This window comes from Prosopis cineraria, unplaced genomic scaffold (assembly GCF_029017545.1).
Source record: "Prosopis cineraria cultivar Desert tree isolate PC_DT_omini unplaced genomic scaffold, ASM2901754v1 PC4, whole genome shotgun sequence".
NCBI classification, from domain to species: domain Eukaryota; kingdom Viridiplantae; phylum Streptophyta; class Magnoliopsida; order Fabales; family Fabaceae; genus Prosopis; species Prosopis cineraria.
This window is the reverse complement of record NW_026555335.1, coordinates 41,940,546-41,960,298: the sequence shown is the minus strand read 5'-3', so window position 1 is coordinate 41,960,298 and position 19,753 is coordinate 41,940,546. Positions and strand designations below refer to the sequence as shown.

At 29.7% G+C, this 19,753-nt stretch overlaps 1 protein-coding gene and 1 long non-coding RNA gene across 4 annotated transcripts; one reads left to right on the top strand and one right to left on the bottom strand.

Moving 5' to 3' along the window:
• Nucleotides 1-264: 264 nt before the first annotated feature.
• Nucleotides 265-3,772, top strand: LOC129307930 (uncharacterized). Of its 3 annotated transcripts, XR_008592512.1 has the most exons (7): nucleotides 266-423; nucleotides 529-722; nucleotides 803-969; nucleotides 1,277-1,384; nucleotides 1,594-1,688; nucleotides 2,690-2,852; nucleotides 3,676-3,772. It is a non-coding gene; the product is annotated as an uncharacterized LOC129307930 (long non-coding RNA). The 3 variants fall into 3 exon arrangements; XR_008592510.1 differs by having other exon boundaries at nucleotides 265-423; nucleotides 1,277-1,688; XR_008592511.1 differs by lacking the exon at nucleotides 1,277-1,384 and having other exon boundaries at nucleotides 269-423.
• Nucleotides 3,773-11,166: 7,394 nt separating this feature from the next.
• On the bottom strand, nucleotides 11,167-13,230 carry LOC129309247 (cyclic dof factor 3-like). The gene is made up of 2 exons (XM_054950729.1): nucleotides 12,913-13,230; nucleotides 11,167-12,320 (listed from the first exon to the last, which is right to left on the bottom strand). The coding sequence occupies exons 1-2, from the start codon at nucleotides 13,066-13,068 to the stop codon at nucleotides 11,280-11,282; spliced, it is 1,197 nt and encodes a 398-aa protein (XP_054806704.1). The 5' UTR covers nucleotides 13,069-13,230; the 3' UTR covers nucleotides 11,167-11,279.
• Nucleotides 13,231-19,753: the final 6,523 nt, after the last annotated feature.

Here is a 19,753-nt window from a genome sequence, read left to right as displayed (position 1 = left end):
CCACCAAGCCCCACTGATTCAATTTACTGTTCATGCAGCCCAAAGTTATTTACTGAACTTCGTGCAATGATAGTTTATTTTTGGACTTTTTGAAAAAGCCTCATTTTTCTATGCATTGTCAGTTTCAAAGATACTTTGATAAAATTCTTATAAAAGAGATGTCTTAATAAAATTGATTTTTTCATAATTAAATTTTTTTGATTCTTTTTTTTTTAATCAGTCTCTCAGCATTTTGGTCTCAAAAACAATCAGTCTCAGCATCTTTAGCTCCTCCCACAAATCGCTCTCTCTTCCTACTTCCACTGTAGGACGCAGTTGCAAAAGGAGGCTTCTCTCCCTCACGGCTTACTTTTTCAAGCCCACTCTTGCTGATTGCCCCTCTCTCTCTCTCCCAAGCTCTGCAGAAATCAATCACAGAAGAAAGTCTCTCTCCTTTGCGGCTTCCTTTTGTTTTCCCCCCTCAATAGTCACTTTACTCTTCTACGTTTTTAAATTCTCAAATTATTGACCAAATCTTGCCGTTTACAGATAGCTCAAGTGCTCTTGATGCTTCCCTATCCTTCTCTTCTCCTAACTGGATATGTTTGGGGCATATTGCTGCAAGTATTTTACGCGGCCTAATCGGAAGCTAGATGGCTTATATAATCAGTGTCCTCTATGTTGAATATAGTTCCAAAAAGGAAAAGGAAAACGTTAGCTTCAAGAACCACCACGCCATCTAGGTAAGTAGATGACTCCATTTTTTTTTTTTTGACCTTCTTCCTAAATTACCCCAGCCTTTAAAAAATCACACTTTTTCTAGGCTTCCCTATTCTTAAACTGTGAGGAGGTTATAAGATCTGGCGACCATGATGACAATGAAGAAGCGACGAAAAGGATGATGAGGATGGCAATGATGGTGCTAATTAGAAGCGACGAAGATGCGACAATGAACATAGCAGGGATCTTATGAAGCATAAGTTCAAGAAAGTAGTATCATCAGAACTGTTATTTGACTTAATTTTTTGACTGTATTCAACATGTTTTGAAGACCTCTGCATGCAAATTTTTAAAGTAATAGAACCATGAACTAACCTGAACAGATATGTGTTTTCGGCTAGAAGACCAAACAGTTTTTTGCATCGCGTTTTGTGTTAAATTTGCTAAATTCAGTATTTGCTAAATGATTTCTCATGGATTTTTTTGTATTAAATTTAGTTTTTCTACTTTTTATTATCGGTTATCGGTTCTGCATTCTTATTTTTATTCGAATTTATGTTTCTTTTGTGGTTTCTAGATTTTCTTCATTTGTGAGCAATTGATCAACGTGACAGAGTGACCAGTGTCTTCAAAGGAGTGGGTTTGGAAGCTTATTACTAGAAGGATTGGATTTGATCTTAACAACGTAGATTTGGTTTTTCTTGATACATATTTTCTTTAATTCATTGGCTGCTACTGCTGCAGGCTTATTTTTCTTTTAGTTTTTGTTTTGACATTTACAACAACTTGCATCATGGTTTTTCTAATCTTTCTACTGACCTTCATTTACTTTTCCTACCCATCTATCTCACATGCCAAAGCTTTTTATAAATGCAATTGTCTCTATTTTTGCAGCCTGCGTTTTTGAGGCCAGTAGTGTGGTAAGTTGTCATGAGGGTGTTCATGTGTTTTCTAGAACTAATGTTGATTCATGAGAGGCCAGTGGTGTGGTAGGTCTTCTCCTTCAAAGATTTCTCCTGTCAGGATTTTTGAATCTATCTTCTTTTTGAATGAAATAAAGAAAAATGGTTAAGAGATGACAGATTTTTTTTGGGGAAGAAGCTTATAGATCTCAAGTGATGTTGAATTAATTATATTTATTTGTACTTTATGATATTGTCTTCTCATGGATGCCGAATACTGCTATCATGAAAAACTTTTTTTGTACTTATTATGAAGTGTAGATATGCATGTCAATGACATTTAACTAGCCAGTTACAGTTTTATCATAGTATCAATCAAATGGAATTGGTTATTTAATACATATGGATATGGATACTTGAGAAATTATCTTTGATTAAATATTAATTTGTCTAAAATTTTATTAAAAAATCTATCTAATATAAAATGCCTCATATTGTGGTGAATAGATGGACTTTTCCATGGCTTATCACCATGTATAGTTTGCTTAGTTTGGATTAATCTGTTTTTTCCCCCCGACATACAATGATAAGCTAAAAGGGGTCAATTTATGGAGCCCATGACCATGAGCAGTTGAGGCAAATATATCAAGTCAAATTCATTTCTATATTTGTGATTAACAATAACTAAGTAAGTGTATCAGTTTTTATACACCCCAAAATGGAATGAAACCCTTGATAGCGTAAATCATGACATGGACATTTGCCTACATGCATACTGAGAATTTAGGGAAAGTATATAGCCTTTTTCTTCACTTGTCAGACCTGTCCACAACAAAAGAAATTTGCCTACTTTGTGAAGAACACATCATCCCATTCGTTGTGTATGAAAAGGTGCATTGGCAGCATAAAAAATGAATGCATGTCTATGTTCTTATGAAGCCTGCATATCATAAAAGCGATCTATTATGTTCAATTTTGAGATCTAATATATTTTTTCTCCTGATATGAGTAACAGTAACACTTCAGCAGAGATCTTTAGCTTTGGTCTTGTCAATTAGGATAACAATTTGTATTTTGCACTTTTTCAGGGACAATCTACAACTTTTAAAACAGCCGTATTGCTATGCCACATAGAAGGCTAATGGGACACGTTATATGATGTCAATCACCTGCAATGAACGTCATTTGATTGACCGAAAATTTCAGTTTCAAAAGGTCCATATTTGGTTTCCATGCAGATTTTTGAGTGGGGTATGTATTTCTGTTTTATTCAAAGTCGTTCCTAAGCAGGTATTTACACCTGGACATAAGGAAATTAATGTGGCTGCTCATCATCAAGTTCTATTTTGGGTTTTTAATCAGCGACTCCTAATGTATGTTTTTTAACATAACCCATTCAAGGGTACACCGGAAAGGAATGAACACTCTGCATTACTTCATGGCAATATGATAATTGACATGGATCCACGTATACAAAAATAGGAGAGAAATACCTTACTTATGATTTCATAGCTATTAGTCAAGTTTTTGTGACTGAGGTACTATTAATCAATGGCACCTTATTTATCTCTGGTAGAAATTGAAGTTGTTGTTCAAGTTTTGGAAAAAAATATATCATATCGCACGGGTGTTCAAATTTTTTTACTTATTTAAATCTAATATGGATTTGGACATAGAATTAAACATCAATAAACATTTTGGCTGGGTTTTAGACAGGCAGTTGGGATTTGACATAGTATGTATGTTTTAAATCATGATATGGAACATTTGTCTGCATGCATACTAAGCATTCAAGGGAAGTGCATAGCCTTTTTCTCTCACTTGTCAGATGTGTCAACAGCAAAAGTAACTTCGCCTACTTTGTGAAATCATCCCATTCATTGAGTATGAAAAGGTGCATTGGCAGCATACAAAATGAATGCATGGTGTGTTCTTATATAGTCAACATGTCTTGCAAATATACTACACAATAAAGTCAACCCCACCTTATTATAAGTTTAAGTAATGACACACCGTTTGTTTCATTATTGGAGCATTAGCCTTACTCTAATCCAATCTTCATATACATTTTTAGGTATGCAAGAACTTTGGCAGGGCCTCAATCTATGTAGACGCCTTCAGCTATAACCCCAAGGTTGCTATACTGCTAAATTCTAATAGACTAGAATGAAAATAAAAGAGAGAGATCTAAAATATGTTAAGGTAGCATACTATCGGAAAATGGGTTTACCTGCTTGCTATCTTTGACCTATTGAATTCGTGTATCATCTAATGTACCCATCTGGTTGTATTTAATGTTCATTAGAGATTCTGATTTTTATTTTGTGTCATGTATGTCAGAATTTAAATATGGTTGTAGAAGAAGCACAATTCCTTTGTGCCATTTGTAACTAAATTCAAATTGAACTAGGTCATGCTAGAAAAATACAGTATCACTTTTCTTTTGCTTCTCTGTGCACTTTGCAGTATCTCATGCACATACTTAGACTATTTACATGTCTTGTGCGCATGACAGATGGCACAAGGACATTAATAAGTAACAAATGGTTACACCCCATTATTAGAAAATGGGTCTGAACTATGGCATCCGTGTTCAGAAAATTAGATTGCAAAAAGGGATAATAATTTTTTTTTTGGTAGAAAAAAAGGGATAATAAGACTATACTATGATAGAATTCTTTTGTAACTTTTGAAGGACCATTACATGATGGTCAAAGTGATTGCCTATGTTCAAAAGTCAAAACATACATTCCCTCCCTCCCTTTAGTTGTAGATATTTGAGGGTTTTTTTTTTTTCGTAATAGATATTTCAGATTTCTATTAGAAGTTAAAATAACATATTAAGTTCACACAAACGTGTTTTAAAAAAAAAAAAAGTTCACACAAGCAAAAAACGATGATTAGAAGCTAATAGCCTAATAGGAAAGGATTCTCTGGGCAAAAGGTTGGTATTGGTCATGTTAAGAGTCGATCTTTTATAATTGATGCAACAAATGGTAGAAGATTTGTTATCATAAGATTATTGTATTATTTTAGTTCATTGTAATTGTCATAATGTATCCATACTAAAATTATATGAATTGACACGAAGTTTGTGAATTAAGATTAAAAAGTGGGCAATACCATACTAAAAATAAAGTATAAGTAGTTGATTACAAATAATTGTCGAAAAGTTCTCTAAATATTAGTAACAATGAGTTTCTTTTATCTCCAAATAACTTATTTTATCTCATCTTGGTTAAATATCAATAAAGCTTTTAGATTGTAATGCGCTTAGAAAGTAAATCATTTTAAAGAAAAGGAACTGCATATATGAGGCAAATGACAAGTCCAACCCAACGAGAAAGGCTTTATATATGCAATACTGCAGCAACAATAATAATGTTAGGGCGACAAAGGCTCAACAAAGCTAAAAGATACTTCGTTCAATAAATGGGATGACGTGTTTTTTACAAATTAGGCAAATTACTTTTGATATTGACAAGCCTATGCATGGGAGCGATGAATCCTTTGTAATAATTATATGTTATTTTTTACATAAATATGTCACACGTAATGGATTTTTTTTTAAATTTCCATTCAAGTTATATTGTATAATAGCTTGTTTGCTTATTATTTTTGGTTCCTTGATCGCCTACATCATTGCAAGCTTATTGGATTACTTATTTCTTTGGTAGTTGTGATTATTGTAATTTGTTATGACATTTAAAATTAGACAAATGTAAAATATTTTTTATCATTATTAAATCTACTTAACCAGTTAACCTATACATTCATGGGAGGCTTGCTTGAATAGTATCCCTATTTGAAATATTGGGGGTTCGATTTCAAGCACAATAAACTTGAATAAATTGTATCATGGATTGAGTTAAAAGCAATGGGTTGCTCTTTGTCTAGAGTCAAGAGCATTGATGGGTTAAAGTTACTTCTATTTGACCATAAAAAACCCGGAAAAAATATACTAATTAATGTGGTGTATCCAGAAATATTTCAGAATGTATAAGAAAAGTGGGATGGAAATTACTGATTAGGAATTATATTATCCTATAATTTTATTAGTTACTGTCATGTTTATTCCTTAGTCAATAAATTTCAGACATTATTGATAACATTTTTGTATATGTTAATCGCAGTATAATTACATCAAATGGAATTCATGAAGTTCATTTTTTTATTGTATAAACACTCTAAAAAAAATATATTTAATACTTTAAAGGTATTACATGTGAGGAAATGCTACTATGCAATATAGGATAGTAAATGCTAGTTGTTTTTAAACTTGATCACAGCAGTTGATCAAATTGATGACCTTGTCGTATGTCCAATTTGGTTTTGTGTTTTGAAGTGACACTAATTAACTCAAATGACTTGAGATTAACCTGCCAACCCCATGGGTCAAGTGGGTTGGAAAGATTATATTTTTTAAAATTTCTAAACTCAAAAAGATATCATTTTGGAATTTTAAAAATAAAATAAAAATAAAAATTAGATTCAAACTAGAGATTCAGAGACCTTATGGCAAGCAAATCTTCTCCCTGGCCTTCTCACTCTCGCTCTTGCCCTCAGACGAGCCCTCTCGCACTCGCATTCAGTCAAGTTCCGGTGTCGACGGCGACTCTGCTTCACTCTGTAGAAGAAAATGGAAGAAGACGATGAAGAAAGAAGAAGATGAACAAGAAAGAAAGACAACAGAACACCACAAAAGTGAAGGCCAGTGATGCGGTAAAAGTGAATGTTATACATGAAACCCATTGGATATTTCCATCTTTCCTCATATAATTAATTTGCACAGGACAGAAGGGGCCATAAGCATGGGAAGAGTGATAGCTATGAACATGAAGATGTCAGATGAGGAGATGGCATGCACCGAGTATAGATATATCCCATATTGTATTACTTTTTTATTTGAATTACTTAATTAAATGATTTTAAAATAAACCACTTTTATTTTTATTTTTTTTATTTCAAAATAGATTTTTATTTCTGTTATTTTAGCTCATTAAAACTTATTTTATTATTTAATTAATCTTTTTTTGGGACAAATCATTTAATAACCTTATTTTAAAAGCTATGAAAATGTTGTTGTTTTATTATTGTTACAACTAATATGTAACCTATGCGATGTACAGGATGTGAAAAAATTAAAAATAATTTAAATAAATAATAATAATTAAAAATCTAAAATGTTATTAAGTGAAAATAATTTTTTTTTACTAATGTCTAAATAGTTTTTAATATATATACTATACAAAATGCTAAGGTTGTTGTAGGTTCTTTATTGTTACTTTACTCCCACTAATTGTTTTTAGTATGACCTTTTTGAGAGGGAGGAGAAGGTGGAACCCTTAATATTTAAAACTCATAAATTAATTAAAACTTATTAATAATATAAATAATTTTTTTAGAGAAAGTGTTGTAACTTTATTGATGTTTGAAATGAAAATGTACACCTCATGTTCTAATGAAACAGCTTGCAATTTAAAAAAAAAAGGAGTAAATTGGATTTTTCATGACCATTGCATAATATGGAAATGATTGGCCAAAGTAAGGAAGAACATCATTATAAATATATTATAAAAAAAATAATTTACACATGTTAGCGACAAACCATAAATAAAGAAAAGGTTTGAATCTTAAACTTTAATTCTAAATTCCTAGAAACAAAGAAATATTAGTAGAAATACAAAAACATGGAAACATAGATACACATTACTAATCCACTAACTCAATCTAAATTGCCTTTACCATTGGTGGAAATATCAATTGCGGCAAATGCGTGTTCATTTTCCTCAAATGGGATGGCGTATCCATGCTTGTCACTTGATAAAAGCTAAAAAAATTTTCACCTTCAAATTCGATACGCAAAACTCCCAAGTATTACACATTTTAAAGCATATGAAAAATTTAACTTAAAAAAAAGGAGGATATCATGAAGCAAGATAATATCTGAACATAATTAAAAGATAAGAGATTAGTAAGTAGGAATGGCGTTGTTTGTTCATAATCAAAGTCATGTGTTATTAATTCATGAGAACCTACAACTAATAGGCCGCTAACATACATGGCTTGGCATATTGTAATTAAGAAATGGATCATCAAAAGAGTAATTTAGTTGAGATATAGTGAATCAATTATTCAATAGTTAAAAGAAAGGTTGATGAGAACATTATAGAGAATGTTCATATTAATTACAAGGTCTGATGAAATAGCCTCTCTCAAAAAGGCTACATTGAATAATTGTTTCCTTACCTAGGTTAAAAAAAAAACAATGGTTTCTTTACTACAAACTTTATATGTGTGTGTGTGTGGACTCTAAAGGTGTATTGACATTTCAATTGATATTAAAAAATATTACATTATCATATTCAATGTTGCTTAATACTTTTCAATAAAAATTAAAAATCATACATTACATAAGGGTACACATCATTTAACTCAAGTAGCATTACATTTCATCAAGTTAGAGATTTCACGATAAAAAAAAACAATCAAATTACATATATCCAAATGCATCAATGAGTTGGCATTGAATTTGAACCTAAAGAAAAGGAAATGACAAACATTGACATGCGATTGTGAAAAAGTAATTATAGATGGTTGATGAATTTAAAGGAATGAATTTGAAGGAATGGATACAATAGGCAATATTTAAAAATGAACTTAAAAAGGGACAATAAAGTAGAATACATATTTCTAATACAAAACAATCCATTTATTTATTTCTATTTATGGCAAAATATGTAAATTTTTTCATTTGTTTTTATCTCAACGACCAAAACACGAAGCAAACAATTATTGAATATCATGTAACTTAACAAAATAAGCACATGAATACAGTTGGTAAGAATAATTTAATTCAAGTCCATATATTCAAACTCATAATTGAATGAAAACAAAACCAAAATCATAGAATAATAGACTCATGCTCATGTGATGGAGAGCCTGGGCACTTCTTCTCATCTTTATCTCCAGCTTTATTGTATTAACAATAACTATAATTAGAAAATTTTTGTATAGATTTCAGGGGAAATGGCAGAAATTCATAATAAAGTTTGAGAAGGGATAACTTTAGTGTCTTTAGTTTAATTTTTGTGGTAGTACAAGATCTCATAATAAACTTTAAAAATGAGAGAGAAATTTTGAGAAATGAGAGAGAATTTTGAGAATTCAACTAAAAAATTTTACCTTTGAATATGTAGAAGATAGCTGGTCTTCATTCATGGTCCTAAAAAGGAAGGAGACTAGAACACACTACCTATGTTAGACAAGTTAATGTTAATTAAAAAATTAAAATTTAACTTTAAATTTAAAACTAATGTGGCTTGACAAGTTGTGATAATGTAAATATTTTTAAGGGTAAGTTAGTTTTATATTTATTTTAAATTATGAGTAATTAAAATCAAAATTAAAATTATACTAAGATTTTGAAATTTTAAATTTTAAATTGTGAGTAATTTCGTGAAATTTTAAAATTAAAATTAAAATTTCATCAAAAAATTAAAAATCAAAATTTTTAAAATTAAAATTTAAAATTATGGATAAGAAGCAGGTCAGTTAGATAGTGGAGATAATTTTTGGAGACGAGGAGGATATTCATAATTTCATTATTACTATATATTAGAAATTTAAAATTATAAATAAATTAATTAATGAAAAGTTGAGATAATATAGAGATATTTGGGAGGTGAGGTAGTTTTATTTATATTTAAGAATTAAAAATTAAATAAAACAAAATTATATCGGGAAGACATGTCCTTGTGGTTCTACTAATATTTTTAAAATTTAAATTTAGTCATAATTTCAAGAAAATTTAAAATTAAAATGTCAAATTTTGCATAATTTTTAAAACAGAAATTTTGAAATTAAAATTTTAAATTATAAGTAAGAAGTTTTAAGGCATGGACAATGGAGGAATTTTGGAGATGAGAAGGTATAGAAAACTTTATTATTATTTTAAGATTAAAAATTATTATATTATAAATAAATAAGCTAATGAAAAATTGAGATAATATAGAGATATTCGGGGGAGGTATTTTATTTATATTTAAAATTTAAAAAATTAAATAAATCAAAATTGTATTAAGAACTCATATCATTTTCAGGATGTACTTGCGATTTTACTTTTATATATGCGTAGATTATTATTGTATGTTGTATAAGATATTAAGATTTGGATATGAATAAATGTATTAAGAATTAATGTATTTTTATTTAAATTATATTATTTTATCATTATCAATTTGACTCCAATTTGACTCTCAATTGAATCCCTAACCTTGACCATTTTAACAATTGGTTCAAGTTTCAATACCTTAATAATAATAGATAATAATTTGCTATCTCATACATAATAGGAATATGAACAACAATTTATTTTATGGGTTAAATAGAAATTTAACCTCTAAACTATAAATATAGGAATATCTAAAATTTTAAACTTATTTTTTATGTAATGTTTTTCTCAACTTTTAAAAATAGTATAGTATAATCACTATCATTAATAAAAATTTACTTTGACTATTAGTTAATAAAAAAATTGATAGAAAAATATCTTGAAAATTGCATAATCTTATTGACCTTTTTTGTAATTTTTTGTCCTTTTTTAATTTTTGGTTTATAATCCTTATTTACATTTTTCTTAATCATTTTTTAGTCAATTGATAATTAAAATTAACTTTTATTAATAATAAAATAGAGATTATATTGTACCATTTTTAAAGTTGAAGGAAATATTGTCCAAAAAACGAATTTAAAGACACAAACATTCTGGATCTATAATTTAGAAGTCAATAACTCTGTAACTTTTATTTTATTTTCACACAAATATTTTACATTTTGTTGCCACCTATAACAACTATGAACAATGACTTGTTATAGACTGTGCTATTATCACAAAAGTCAAAATTTAAACAACAACCCGTTCTACTATTACAAGCTGTTATTTCAAAATAAAATTTTATTTTTATAAATTAAAATTTTAAATTTATGTGTTATCTGTACATAAACTAAACTTCAAACAATTACGTGTTTTGTTTTAGGATTTTCCATTCATGTGCATATTAAGAACATAAATAACACATCTGTGCACATTAAAAAGATTATATATTAAAAAAATCAATAAACTTCATTAGTTACATATCCTTATTTCCTTTTGCCTACCATCATTTTAATCTGTGGCCAAGCACTTCAAAATCCAGCAAGGAACTATAAAGGCAAAAGTCAGCAGGTTAAAACTCAATTTAACATGAGTTAGGCAATGTTTTGACAAAAGTTAACATCGAAAACATGTTAAACGTTGATTATGTTGAATGTTTATCAAACTGTGTTCAAATGCTGGACTGAAATGCATTCCACATATCTTATTATTATTATTATTATTATTATCCTAACACGCTCAAACTCTGCAAACTAGCATTGAAAAGTCAGAGAGACTACCTATCTTTTGCTTCTACTGAGCGAATTCTGCTACACATGAAGGACGGTCACGGTCCCTCTCCTGCTAATTTGGATATCTTGAAATAATTTCAAATGAACAGAAGAGAGAGGCAAACACAAAAAAAATGGATTATGTAAAACCTATATGTAATTTTATTTGTTTATCTCCACTTCACTTAAGGCTACTTTCCAGTAATTCAATAACCAAGAAAATTACTAGCATGTCTGTCACCAACTACTAATTCACGCGTTCTCATGAAAATAAACGGATCTAGACAAGGCTGCTGGGTTGGCCCTTAACACCGAAGAGGTTTCAACTCTGTGGTGTCTATGATTCTTCCCATCTTTCCTCGAAAGAAACGCCTCGAACATGCTTCCACCACTCAGTGATTCGTTCTTTATTCCTAAAGTTGCCCATATTGAACTCTTGGCAGCCTCACTCGGCCCATCAATTCTCAATGTTTTAGGCACCAAAACAGAGCCATTTCTCTGTTTCGGTGGTTCTTTCTGCTGATACCCTGGTCCAAGCATGTCCCCGTCCCTTGCGTGCTTTCCCAATATCAGAGAATTCGGACCACATCCCGATGACTTTAAGATTGCAGAAGATGAGTTTGCGGAAAACCAAGGAAGATTTACATTCCAAAAAGCTGCAGGATGATTGGATGACAGGGGAGGAAAACCTGGAGGGTGCGGCCAGGGAACATCAGGAAGACATGGGTTTTGAAGGGTGTTTTTCTTGATTTCTTCAATGGAAGATGTATTTCTCTGATTCTCGGAGATATGATTGTGGAACCGATTTCGGGTACTTTTAGAAACGCTTTTGTTACCTGCAAGATTCAGGACAGAACACGTGTGTGCACCTGATCCAAAGCTGAGAACTTTTCCATGAGTTCCATTAGGAGCAACAATTCGGGCTACTCGAAGAGCCTCATTAATGGCGACGTAGCGATAATGAGAGGTATTCTTGGTTTTTCGTCGTCCTGCACCTACTGGAACATTCCTCATGGTGCCACCTTCTGTCCAGTATCTTTGACAGGATTTGCAGAGATGGCGAGGCTGATTGATGTTGTAGTTGTTGTAGTAACAGAACTTCGTGTCCATACTATTGCAGCGAGGACATGGAAGCACTTGATCTGGCTTCTTCAGTGTTTTTTCCTCCGAGTTGATTCCATCATCATTCTCTGAAGTTTTTGCAGTTTCTTCGTCCATCGAAAGTGTTTTCGGGTTTATGCTTGTGTCTGGAAGGTGTTCAGTGCCCTCCGTGACTTTTCCAGATTGTGATTCCTGGAAATTCCAGTGAGTTTTGTGTTTCAGTCGATAATAAAAATGATTAAAAGGTAACATGAATGAAGTAAAAGGGGAAATAATCAGTTTTCTCAGCCAGATTATTTGCTTCAAGATTTTCGATTGAGGTGTTTTATGTTTAAGTATTTTAATTCTCACTTTCAGAAGTTCTAATGCCAAAATCTGCAATCTCCATAACTCTGTTTTTCAGGTCCAGATACTGAAAATGACAAACATCACCAGAAAAATAAATGAGCCCTGAATTTCACAATTGGAAAGGGTAGACATGCTGATAATATGGGATCGGAAAGACAAGATATGGCGTTCGGTTTCAGAAAACGACTTGAACAACTTGGTAAATACTGAAGATTCAAGCAAGCTCCATAGTCAGAACAGTTTTTCAAAACCAGGAAAAAAATTTGCGCTAGGAGCTTACCATATCCAATCCTATAAAAAGAAAAGTGGAAAGGTAAAGCCGACCCACGATTTCTTTAAGTAGTTAAACAGTCATCCTCCAATTTCTATATTTCACAAAAACGCTACTGATCTCTTGATCATGTTCTGATTCACTCTACCACCAACTAACTTGTACCTTGTCTGCTTCATCCCCTTCCTCTTCTGGTTTTTGCACTCCTCCTCCTTTCTCGACATCAATGGCCACCTGTGAAGCTAAAGAATCGTCGCCTTCACCCTGCAATGGAATCTTCTTCCCAAAGAGCTTAATTGCAGGGTCTTTGCTTTCCTGCATTTTCTGGGCAAGCAGATGGCTCTGAGCTTGTTATGAACAGGCAGGATATTTCTTTTTTCCTGATTGTACCTTAAAGCTGGGTTTGGGGTCTGAGTTGTGTGAAGTTTCAAGCTTTTGATCTCGAGTAGCAGTGGAGAAACCAGGAATGAGATTTTGATCCGTTTTAAGCAGAGTTGGATGCCACGTCAGCAGGATGGGGTTCATTACTGGCCACAAGTTTTGTTGGCCTTTGACAGATTTTCTTCCAGATATAAAATGAGTTAATGACACTTGAAAAGCGTTGAATATACGAATAACATTAAGTAGTATATACTACTAATATTTTTAATAATTGAATATGTGAATAATATTAAGTAGTTTTAAAATAACTCGTATTGTTTAAGGGACGAGATTGAAATAAAAAAAAAAAGCTAATTTATTAGCAGGTTGATTTTAGTAAGAAGAATTATGATCACTTAAACATCATATCTATCGGGAAAAAAAGGTATACAATAAGATTTTTTTTATTTGTATGTATAATTATTTCTGTTTGTCCCCTTGAAATGAGGTAATTGAGATATCTTAAAATTCTCAGTGCGTAAATTGCGTGTGGTTCTTGGTCGAAAAACAGGTGGAGTCCCCATCCAGAGGGCATCGAGGTGTTGGCGACTGAATGTAACGTGGCGGAAGATGATTGGCAGGAATAAAAGTAATGGGAATGAAAACGAAAGCGACGATTGGAAACCTACGACTTTTCTTAACCAACACACGAGGGTGGGGCAAGCAATTTTGATTCCTAGATTGCAAATTGAAACATGAAGCGAAAGTGCAATTAACATCAAGTGCAAGCGAGAAGACAATAAACACAACAAATAGTTAAAGGTGTGTGAATTTTGATGCCCTTTATATCATACTTTGTTTGTTTAAAAATATAAATTATTTTTAATTAAATTTCACAGAAAAAAGTTACTTGTATTTAAATTAATATTATCTTTTTATATTTATCCTTATTTAATAAAATATTTTATTCTAAAATAAATATAAAATAATTTATTTATTATATGTACTTTAAAAAAGGACAATGATTACATCTTAAAATATTAATAATATCTTATATTTTTTTAATATTTAAATCTCTTATAAAATATTTTATGTTTTTTAATGGAGGGAGAATATCATATTATTTGATCTTGATAAATGGTAATTAATATAAAATTTGAAATTAAAGAATGTCCCCGGCCCTCTCATTCACATAAAACACTCTTCAATTTGGTTTGACTTGGCTTGGCGGTGATATGTAAAGTGAAAAAGCTTATTTTAGGTCATTATGAATGCTATCATTTTTATTTGACAAGGATTTAGTTATACAATACTCCCTTTATTTTAAATTATAAGATACTTGTAAAAAAAATTTAGCGTCTCAAAATATAAAACATTTTAATAAAAATAAAATTTTATTAATTATACTTTTTAATATTACCCTTCTCATATATTATATCTCTTCATTATTATTTTATTAATGAAATATTAAATGAAAAGTATTTTTAAAATTTTATTTTTTGTCTTGAAAAAGTAAGGTTGTAAAGTATATTTAATGAATTTTCTTGATATATGAATTTTATTTAAAAATATCTTATAATTTGGAATGGAGGAAGTACTCCATACATCTCAAATTATAATACAATTTTAAAAAATTTTATCTATTTTAAAATACAAGAAACTTTGAATGTATTAAAATTTTATTAAGTATATCACTTTTAATAGCATCCTTTTTTGCTCTATAATTAATTTTGATCTTTTTTTAATATATTAAATGATGAATATTTTTAAAAATTTATATTTTTATTTTTAAAAAATAAAGTTATTAAGTGTGTTTAATATAATTTATTGATATATAAAATTTTATTTAAAAATATTTTATAATTTGGTATGGAGAGAGATTTATATTCCTTCAAAATAAGGGAAGCTTCGTCTAAATTCTCGCCGTTTGATACATCATCGCATTCAATGATCCTTCCCGGGAAAATGACCGTTGATTCAGAGGAAACAGAAACTTAAATGAAGAAAATGACGTCAGCATGTGTTTCTCACCTTGATTTAAACAATCCGATGCTTAAAAAAAATCTATGACATCAATTAATTATCCTTTTTTTAAAAAAAATACTACATTGCAATTGAATTGTCATCGATTTAAAATTTGTTTTTACAACAGAGATATTCAAATTTAATATAATCAAAAGCAAAATATATGGCTCAATTATGCTTTCAAATTAATAACAATCACTTTAAGCTATTTTGAGCTGGACACCGAGCCAATGCTTTGTTCATCTTTTACCTAGTTAGATATTAGAGTTAAGAATTATTTTTATCTCTTAATATTACCTGAATGATCAGAGTGCTCTAAATTCAATCATTAATTAATTATATTCTCCAACGTTAAAAATTTCATTTCTCATCACATTAATGTTAAAAATGTCTAAAGTCTATTTGTCACTACTTTTCAACATTTTTTTAATCATAATTAAATCATTTAATGTTTTTAGGATTAAAGTTCAATTTTACCTCCTGTATTTATTTTTTAGGAGTGTTGGGCATCTTCTACTCTTAAGTAAGACAATTTTATCATTAAACTATTTTTTGAATGAGCAAAAATCCTTTTTCGTTAATCAACCGTTAATTTTTTTATTTTTTGTTGACGTGTCATATGCATGGAACACACATATAGTGACATGTAAGACTTTGACCATATCTTTTGATATTAATTTATCCTTGAATTTTTTTTAGGAGCGCTAAATATCCTGAAATCCTGTTAAAATAAAATTTAATAAATATTATTAAAATATTAAGTATTTTAATATTCAATAATTTAAATATTTCTATTTAAAATATTATACTACCCAATTTAATATTTTAATATTTTGTAATTTTGTATTAAAAATGAAGTGAATGAACTTCCAAGTTAATGAAAAAAAATTTTCTCCTCAGCTCTCCATTTTTCTCTTGTTAAGTAACTTTTTTTTTTGTAACATATTAATAGAATTAGAAATATTTTTTAAATAAATATTTTTGTTGTCATAGTGGTTTAGATCTGGCTACTGTATCGGAGAGAAGATCAAACATCAATATCTAAAAAAATAAAAATTCATATATAAATTTATAAAATGCTAGCAAAAATAATATTTAAATATAAAAAATATTAAATTGGGTGCTGTAATGTTTTAAATAATAATATTTAAATTATTAAATATTAAAATATTTAGTATTTTAATAATATTTATTTAATTTTATTTTAACAAGACTTCAAGGTACCCAATATTATGAGAAAAAGTAGGACTGTGCAAAAATCTTTCAATCTTGTCTGATTCAGTCCAACTCGAGATGGTTTCAATCTTGTTCGGTTCGTATAGACATTAGTCTTTCAAGATCAAAAAGATTGAAAAGACCAGACTATTTCTTCAGGTTGGACTAGACAAGAGACAAGGCATTCGGACCACTTGGTCTAGTCTAGTCCTATTAATTTTTTTATTATAATTATAATTAATTTATTTTTGACAAATGTTTGAAATGAAATTGATGCTAAGGAGATGATTGTGTGAAGATTTGTTGAATTTGTTTATAAATTATTATTGTAATGCAGTGTTGTTAAATTTTATTGTGTGCTGTTTTTGATAAAATTATAAATTTAAATCATTTGAACTATAATAGAGATATTTTTTTATTGTTGGAAATTATTATGGATTTATTATTATTATTATTATTATTATAAGTGTTTTTACTATCTTAATTGAGTTTATTATGTTGAAATGGATTATTGCCTCTCATGGAATAAAAAGGGAGAAAAAATTAAATGAATGCTGAACTGACAGGAAAAGTCTCCCAGTTTTATAGACCAAGTTCAGTATTGTTAATTTTCAGGTTATCACTAGATAAGATTAGACTACGGGTTGCCTAACCCAGTCTTTTTCTTGAAAACGACTGGATTTCGGGTTAGGGTGAAATCCAGTGCCATCTTGTCTTTTGTGCAACCTGACGAAAAAAATTTCAGGGTACTTAGCGTTCCTAAAAATAGAGTTCAAAGGCAAATTATCACTAAAGGACATGCCACGTTTTACATGTTACTATACGTGGCCCTACATACATGCCACGTCAGTAGAAAATTAATGATTGATTAACGAAAGACAGTTTTTGCTTTTTCAAAAAATAGTTCAGGGATAAAATTACCCTACTTAAGAGTATAGGATGCCCAGTGCTCCTAAAAAATAAATATAGGGGCAAAATTAAACATTAATTCATGGTTTTAAATATTATTTATATTTTGCATTTTAAATTTGGTAAAACATAATTTTAAACTCTTGCACTTTGCTTTAGTTTTTTTTATATGTCCCTGCACTTTTTTATTATTTTAAGTCTCTACACTTTTATTTTTTAACATTTTAGGTCACTCTACAAGCAATATTATAAGGACCTAAAATGCTGAAGAACAAAAGTATAGAATTACCTAGAATATCAAAAAAAATGTAGAAACTTTTAGCAAAACTTGAGTAAAGCGTAAGAATTTAAAGTTATATCTTTCTTTAAATTTTAACAATTTAATATAATTTTAAGGATGGGTTCCAGAAATTTTTTTGTTACATGTTTCAATTCAACGTCATTCTACCAAAAACTAAAATTAGCGATGATTAAGTTACAAATATTGAAATTGTGAGATAAAAATAAACTATAACATGTTTCCAAAAAAAAAAAAAGGAACTATAAGATATGCGGTCAAGGACTCAAACTCTACGAATGAAACAAATAACGTTGAAAAACTGCTCTTAAATCTTAATAGATCTCACAATTATCGAACATGATAAAATAACATGCTGGATATATAACATATGATGGTAAAAAAATTAATGTCTAAAATTAGGATTAACAATAAAAAATAACATATAAATCTGAAATCAATTAAATTCTTAATTAAAGTTTAGAACACCAATCTATATGTCAACATTTGTGAAAAAACACTATTTTTGATCCCTACATTTTACTTAAATTTTAATGTGGGTCCTTATTTTTTTTTTATATTTTAAGCTTCTACAATTTTTTCCATCTACAACATTAGTCTCTATATTTTTAGAGGGATATCGACATGATGCAAATGGTATTAATAATGTTGATATGTCAATTATCACCATTAATTTTATGCTTATACATTGATACTGACATGAATTTTTTAATAAGCAAAAATTTATAAAAACAACCTTCATCAGATAAAATAAAAAGGATAACTTGGACTCCTTAAATTTTTGCTTATTAAAAAACCCATGTCAATATCTTTATTTAATCTAATGTTGGCTTTTTTAAAAAAAAATTTTGCTGATTAAAAAATTTATGTCAACATCTTTATTTCATTTGATGTGGGATTTAAAAAAATTAATAAAAAATTTCATGTTAATATCTTATTTCATCTAATGTAGGTTTTTTTTAAAAATTTTTTTGCCAATTTAAAATTTATATTAACATCAATTTGACATGTCAGCACAAAATTAATATTGTTAATTGATAAATCAACATTATTAATATTGTTTGTGCTATGTCAATATCCTTATAAAGGCGCAGGAATTAACATTGCAAATGAAGAAAAATATAAAAACTTAAAATATTAAAAAAAACAGTATGGGAATTTATGCTAAAATTCGAACAAATTGCAAGGATCAAAAATAGTATTTTTCCTAAAATTTATGACAAGTTGTATTACTTCTGATAAATCATGAACAATTTAACTAATCTTTTAGATTTTAGTTAAATTTAAAATTAAGGGATAATAAAAAGCATAGAAAAGGAAGACATGGCTTTTTGAAAAATGAAAAAAGGGTTGAGATATTAAAAATTAAAGTAAGCTGAATCGGATTTACATGCGTGCTGGACAGCCAAGAAGCTCTGGGTCAGCAGCTCTCAGTTAGGGCACACGTGTCCACAAAAGTTACCCCCTTTTACAAAAAGTAAACGACGCAACGCGTTGTCGGTTCGGAGTTGGAAGTGGTTTTGGCACCATGTTTAGTTTAATCGCCCCATTAAATCAAACCTCATTGCTCGAATCTCACTCATCGACTTCACATTGACATTAAGATAGTAGCAGATAATCCAACCATGATTAGTCTTTTCCTCCACTCTAAGTTGCTTCTCCAGATCCAGCAAGGGAGCTCCACGTAAGCTCTTCTGACTCAGACACCATGATTCACGTTCTACTTTGATCACCACAGTATAGATTATACTAAACTCCAAGGATTTAAGAATTAAGATACGGTGGAGGTCGAAGTACTATTTGGTTAATAAACAAACAGAATCTCCTGGTCACGTGTCACTTTGCGCCTTGTCGACACTCTGATCATTTATTCTCCGCACAAGTTAATTTTCCTCCACTGGTCATGAAAGAGGGGATCATTTTCACTTTTGGTTTAAGTGTTTTATTTTATATGTACAGTGCCTGTAAGGAAAAAGAAATCGCCACTGCCTTGGTAGAGATACTTAACTGCTTCGAACGGAATGAGTTTGTTGTATAATCATTTATCGAGGCTACATTATTCAAAGTTATCACCTACTCGCTAAAGATGTTGCTGAAACAATTCCTTCCTTTTCATTTGTAAATGAGGACTTGGTTCCAGATAATTTTTTAAAAAATATTTTTTGTTTTATTTTAAAAAGATGTCTTTATATTAGAGAT